A 6,961-nucleotide genomic window follows, 5' to 3' on the forward strand; every position below is an offset into this window, starting at 1 on the left:
TGATAACAGGAGGGTTATGTCAATGAAACTGCCTAAATTTTGAGGGAGGTAGACTCAACTCAGGCTACAATGTGTTTCTAGGAAGATTGTTTCAGCAGCCAGTGCAGCTGTGAGCCTGTCTCACTACTTAAAATCATGCAGAAAGATTACCAAAAAGCTAGGTTTCAACTGATGGTCCTGCCACCATTTCAAAAAGGAAAAAAAAAAAAAAGGGAAAAAAAAAGGAGTGACATTGACTGCAGTCTAATAGAGAGGATCTTCCCAGTGATACATGGTGCTTTGTCTTATGTGCAGAAAGCAGCTAATCAACCCCCTCAATACAGCAATGTTGCAGATTGATTGCCCAAAGCCTTCCAGCTCTGAAGCCAGAAGGAGGTTGCTATGGGAATCATGAGGGCACTTGGAGATTGGACCTGGAGCCTGTCTTTCCCTTGTCCAAGGCAGTGGAGCCAGAGGAAAGAAAAATTAACAGGAGGTGGTACAGAGACACAGACACAGCAAAATGCATGCATGTTAGAGGAGGGACCTTCATAGCATGAGGATGTGGTATATAGAAGAGCAAAGACACTTAAGTATCAGGCACTGGTAGCTCATCTTTGGTTGGCTGGCCCTTTTTCCTGCTCTATTTGACATTCAGAAAGTCCTGTAAAAGTCTAAATCTAGCAAGATGGGATCTGGCTTCTCAACTTACCGGCCCAAATGTATTTATTTGGATATTGATGGAAGAATTCAAAAGGTACTTGTATCGTTTTTCACAAACTCGTGTCTCTGTCAGATTGCAGCAGCAGCAGCAGCATTATTGACAAGCTGCATCTACCATTAACATTGTTATAGACTTTTTGAGTTCTACTTGGGCTTATATTCAGCTCCAGCATGGGTTTGGACTCTTTTTGCCAATGGGTCTTTTGTTACTTCTGTTTTGCAAATTAATATGTTTAGAAAAAGAGAGACAGAAGACTCTGAGAAGGTTAGGGTTCTGGGGACATCTGTGAATTCCCATTTGAATAACTTTCCAGGATGCCCCAACAAGGGCAACATTTTGTGTATGTGGAAAGTTTTGCATGTGGAGAAATACTTCCGCGCTCTTTTCGTGAGGGATTCAGTGGAAAGCCAGAGGTGTTGCATTATTTTGCTATTAACTACCACAATAATTTTAATGGTAGGGCATTTTAATAGATAGTTTAAATGGTTAGGAACAGATTTCATTATTGCTGTATATTATGCAGATTTCATTATTACTCTATATTATGCATTTGTATCGCAGCAGTGCTTTGGGGGTCTCAGTGATATTTGTTAGGTTCTTTATATCATTAAACTTTTCATAAAACTTTAGGTATTATTCTTTATTATGTATTCAGTGCAGTACAGGACATGGAGAAAGAGGCAATCCCTGCCCTGAAGGATAGGTCCACAGACTGTGAGAAATATACAGCTCATAATATGTGGAATATATTAGACATCTGTTGTGCACGTAAATACTAATCCCACTTTGAGTATCTTTCAGCTCCAAATCAAACATATTTTTAATATATTATTTAATATAGTAAAAGGCAATGAGATAGTGAAGCGTACTACAGCACTGGCTTGCAAACTCCATAATAGCCATCTCTTAAAAATGTATTTTATATTATTATTTCACCCAGACTCAACTTCCTATTTGGCAAGAAATAGCAAGTCATCCATTCCCCTCCTCCTCTGCAATACATTTCACATCCATAAGAAAAAGAATAATTGAGTAAGTACTCACTGTCTTATCCACAGTATTTCCTCTGCTTGTGATGCTCCTCCTAAGACTGCTGGTCACCTATGAGACTTAACTTGGCAGGATTATGGAGCATACAAGTAAAGAAGAATGTAGTCAGAATAAAGCCTTTGATAATCAAAATCTCTCCAGAGCTCAACACCTCTTTGTCAGTTCTGGGCTTTGAACTGAATGCTGCTCTGAGCATTTCATAGCTAGCAAAAAGGAGCAGCTAAGCTCTATTAAACAAGAGGGATTGGTTATGACTTACCAGAGTTAGTTAACTAATAATCCAAGAAAATGACACTTGCTTGTGCAATGTTCCATAGCACCCTTAAAAATTAAAATGTAAATGTTTGCTTATTTAAAAATGATCCTGAGTATTTACATGATATTACTAAATCATATTTTCTGTCACCTACTCCACCTAAAAAATGAGCTTTCCCCAGAGTTGGTCTCTGGAGAGTATTCATATTGCTGACTACAGGAGAGGCATTGACTGCGTGAAATAGCAAATGTAAACCCGGGCAATCTAAGTTTTGCTCAATAAATGTTATCTGTTTCATTTGTCAGATGAGAAATTCCATCTGTGCACTGTTTGGGAAGATTGCAACAATAAAAATGCAGAGTAAATGGGGTTCTTTCAGGGGCAAGCAGGGCATATCACAGACTTTAATGCCTCCTCAGTTAAGACATAATTACAAGAAAGCAATCCTTAATTTTCTCAGGAATGTGGGATTTGTGATTTCTAGAGGAAATTAACTAAACTAATGCTGAGCCACTTATTTAACTCACTATTGTAATATGTTCTTCATTATAAAATTACTGAAACCTGGAAGGATTTAACCCCATGTTAAGACTAGATATTTCAAATAGGTGCAGTGGTAATAACAATAATAATGATAATAGTGTTAAATATAATTTGTGGTGCACTGGTGTGTCATGATGGAAGTATTGCAATAGCACCTTGTAAGTTGGATGTACTGTAAAAACACAATTCCTTCAAAAAGCAATGCTGGTGGGTACCTCTAGAGTACTGAGGGAGGAGATAATATCCTCAACTCTGATGCTTTGGTCTAAATTAGACTTGCATTAGTAATTGTGTTTTCTCCTGGATCCATTGGCACCGACTCTATGGGTGCTCTAGGGGTCAAGCACCCACCGAAAAAAATAGCGGGTGCTCAACACCCACAAGCCACATTAGGTGAGCCAGGCTGATGTAACACACTGCCTCTTTTGGGCATGTGTGGGGCTCACATGGGAATTAAAACAACAACAAAAAAGCGCCCACTGGCAAAAACCAGTCAGTGCCTATGCCAGGTTTCCTGATAGTGGACAGAAATTTAAAATGATTACTTTTGCATTAGCTTGTCCTGATTCTCAACTCAAATTAGTTTTACACTGAAAGACCCTGTTGGTCTCAGTGGAATTTACGCTGATCCAAGGGAGAGCAATCGAGAACCAGACAGCGGTCTGCATCTATGAATCAAAGCTCCTCTGAGTGGGCAGAGCTGCAGGTGCAGTTAAATTACCACTGCCAAGCAGAGTCGGGCTTCTGCTGCCATCCAACAGCAGGCAGAAGGTGCACGTAGATTTTTTGGTGTACCTTTCTGTGAACTGGCATGGTCCCTTCAGCAGCAGGTGCCTTCCCAAGGTCCACAGCTGCTGCGGGAGCTGAACAGAGCTGCTACAGGAACACATGGAGATGCACATGCTCATATGGGTTGGTGGCAGTGGCCACTGCCTGCCTCAGGAAGTTCTGGTAGCAGAGGAAGTAGGTGTAGACAAAAGTTTAAGCAGCCAGGATTGCAGCTGCAGCAGAATAAATCCCATGCTGCTCTCAGATGAAGGGAACGAGAACTGTGGCCAGAGCCTTTCTTCCCTGCACAGATTACTATATAGTAGAATGATCCCTTGGTAGCCATTCCTAGGCAGCCTAAGTCAGAGTCAAGCTCCTAGCAGCCTTGAGAATCCAGGCAGTGCAAAGCTACAATCGCCTTTGCTCTCTCAAGCCCTGGGCAGAAGACAACACGGAGAGGTATCTCTGTATGTGCACTCTTCTCAGATGTAATAGGTTTGCTACACTGATTTTATCAAAAATGTCTGTTCCTTTTAAAGAGAGGGATCACCAGTCAGGGATGTTCTCCACCCTTGCAGGAGGATGGACTTAATGATCTAAACAAGTCTCTTCCACTTCTAAGCTCTGCAATTACTGCTGCGATATCTCCAAGCAGGTGATTAGTCTCAGCAGATGGTACCCATGAGAACAGACAACACAATAAAGTTCCAAGCCAGAGTTTCTTACAGGACTGGTAAAGAATGGACTTTGGAAAGATGTGTTTTTATCCCTGGATTAAATGAGTGTGACAAACTTAATTCCTATGAGTACCAAGCAGGGGAACAGTGCTCATATCCAATTGGAAGAAAACTTCAGACAAGGAATGTCTGTGAACTGGTAATTGAAAGAGATGATGGGAGAAGGCAAGAGGGAGACCTACTTGACTAGCTACCTTCCTCAATAGGAGTAGAACAAGATGTAAACTGAGAGGACAAGCAGGTACATTCATACTTAGTTTGCTCAAGGGATGAGACCAAACCTCTATTAGTTACAGATGGGACTTGAGCCGTGACTCTAAAAAAAAAAAATCTACTTTGAGGAGCTAATTTACTCTTAGCACTGGTATTAAAAATGGAATTGCAATGCGATGCCTTTCTTATCAGTCCCCAAGTAAAGTGGGTGTGTATCTGCAGAAGCAAGTGCTCTGTGATTTTTGAAGACACTTTTCTCTACCACAGAGATGCAGTAAATTAAAAGATAAAGTTACACAGGCTCCCTTTATGCTACAAACTTGCCCACAGGAAAAACAATTGGGAAATGTGTTTGTGTCCTCCCCTTCCACCCCCATGCTGTTTTTCATGGGAAAGATAGAAAACAGCCAATGTAAAAACTGGCTCTGTTTCATGTGTGCAGTTGACGCCACACAGATTCTGTTCTCTTTAACTCTGTTCTCAATTACTCTTAGAAACAGGCAAAAAACACAGCCCACATCCAGGCACAGGGTTTGAAGGCTGCTTTCAGTTGCCCAGTCAAGTTTTCTGTAAAACCTGAAGACCCCACAGGGTCTTCCACAATGGTTAAAAACCTGATCCAAATCCAAGTCTGGAGATGCAGTCTTCTCTCTTCCACAAGCTGTTCAGTTTTAAAATAAAATTCCTAATTGTGGTTACTTCAAAGGTGCTGCTGCTGCTTAGCAATCTACAAATGGCACAATTCTGCCAGTGATTTCTGCAAAGAAGCTGCAGCATCAGTAGGGGCTCTTCTATCCTTGCAGAGACATTGGCTTCAAAGCATGACTGTCTAATGGCAACGTTCCCAGCTGGGTGGCTGCTGTGACTCATTTTTAATGTCTTGGTGGAGTGATTTTACTCCAAGTATAATGAATAGTGGCAGGTAATGGGAAACTCATTTAATTTAAGAAGATTTTTTTTTAAGTGTCCTTAAACAACATCTAGTTAGTAGCTGGAATGGAAAGGTGGGAGGGCACATAAACTGAATTCATTTGGAAAGCAAAGACCACTGCCTATGTCCGGGTTCCAAAGGAACCACTTAGGCTCATGTTTGTTACTGTTTCGAAAATAAGTTAAGGATGCCTGATTCCTTCTAGCCATGTACACAAGTGATTCTCAACCAGAGGGTTGCAGCACTCTGGGCTGCACTGAGATCCTTTCAGGCAATATTGGCACTGTTAGGTGTGCCAACGTGGTTCACAAGATAAACCCAGAGGTGCCAAATAGGAATCCGTAGTGTTAAAAGCATTCTGCTCTGTTGTGGTCATTTCTGAGTCCTTTGCAACTGAAGAACTCATTTTTCTGTAGCCAAAAAACAAGTGAAAACTAAAAGCTGGAGTTTTCCGAGGGGAGCCTAAAAATGTTGAGGACCACTGGGTTAGATCAAAGAAAGGGATCAAGAGGGTTGGATACTAAAAAAGAAAAACATATATATTTTTAAAACTATACGATTCAACCTAAATTTAGTCTCAGCTCCACTGATCTAAAGCCTGACCTGCGCAGCAGGACACTGAAGCATCAAAAGCTATTGTTCCTCTTGGCCAGAAGCTCATGATGAGCAAAAAAAAGCTAGGATCTTTTTTTTTTTGCTCTCACACTATTAGTTTAAATATCATAGAGAAAAATATTATGTTACCTTTTTTAATAAAAATCAGCAGTAACTATATAATACATACCTAAAATATTGTAAACCTACCTGAGTTCCAAAGTTCACAACTTCATTTAACACTTCAGACTTTATAAAACTGCTAATTAAATTTGAAAAGGGAATAACAGAGAAAAGACAACAGATTGATGGTTGGATCCATCTGGTAAATTATTTTTCCTGATAAATGCTGCCAATAAAGACCCCAATCTGTCTAATACTTGCATGTGTTCTATACTCGTGCATAGTCCTGTACAGCTACACATGCAAGTACAGTTATGAATAATCATTTACAAGACCAGAGCAATAATTACTAATGGTAGGATCCTGATGATGACAACAGACTATGAAAAATAGCAGAGACCTTGAATCTAGTCGGTGATCTAACTCAACTCACAGCTGTCCTATTTCTAAGTGGCTGGGGGTGGTACTGCATGCCCCCTCCCCCTTCCTCTTCCTTCACTGCTCCCCCCACCCCAGCATGCCAGCATGCCCCTAAGTGGTCCTGTTCCCCAGCTTCCCACTGCATCAGGTGCCCTGCCTCACCTTAAGCTCCCTGGTAGGTCTGTGCAAAGCAGCTAGTATTCATTTCGGATTCGAATTTGGCCAATTTGAGGGACAATGATTTGATTCAGTGATTCGAATCACTGTCCCAATTCAATTTGGCTGAATCTGATTTGGCTGCTGCCCAATCTCCTAATCTCTGAATCAGCCAGGTCAGGCCCATCCCCCGCCCCTCTCCCAGCCCAGCAATGGCTGCCCTGCCTGCCCCAGCTCCCAGCACTTGTTAACAAAAAGCTCCAGCTCACCAGATGCTGCTGGGCAGGGGGGTGATCCCTCCTGCCCCCTATTGCCCCAGAGTGCATGGGGGGCTCTGCACAAGACACCTAAGCCCCCCTGCACCCCCAACCCCCCCCATGGATGCCCCACCTGGGCCAGCTCTGGCCCTTTAAGGGTAAAAAAAACCTGAAAAAACCCTGAACTCACCACTTCTGCTCACAGGGGGT

At 41.9% G+C, this 6,961-nt stretch overlaps 1 protein-coding gene and 1 long non-coding RNA gene across 2 annotated transcripts in view; one reads left to right on the plus strand and one right to left on the minus strand.

The window, feature by feature from the left end:
* Positions 1-2,565, minus strand: part of LOC109305852 — a 3,212-nt gene extending 647 nt beyond the window's left edge. The window contains exon 1 of the long non-coding RNA XR_002099734.1: positions 1,748-2,565. This is a non-coding gene — a long non-coding RNA (uncharacterized LOC109305852). The remainder of the gene's footprint in view (positions 1-1,747) is intronic.
* PDE9A (phosphodiesterase 9A) overlaps positions 560-6,961 on the plus strand; it is a 99,431-nt gene continuing 93,029 nt past the window's right edge. Inside the window, exon 1 of the mRNA XM_019528993.1 lies at positions 560-736. Coding sequence (XP_019384538.1) covers positions 668-736 — 69 coding nt within the window. The 5' untranslated portion in view covers positions 560-667. The remainder of the gene's footprint in view (positions 737-6,961) is intronic.

This window comes from Crocodylus porosus, unplaced genomic scaffold, assembly GCF_001723895.1.
Source record: "Crocodylus porosus isolate Cpor-Errol unplaced genomic scaffold, CroPor_comp1, whole genome shotgun sequence".
In the NCBI taxonomy this organism is placed as follows: Eukaryota; Metazoa; Chordata; order Crocodylia; family Crocodylidae; genus Crocodylus; species Crocodylus porosus.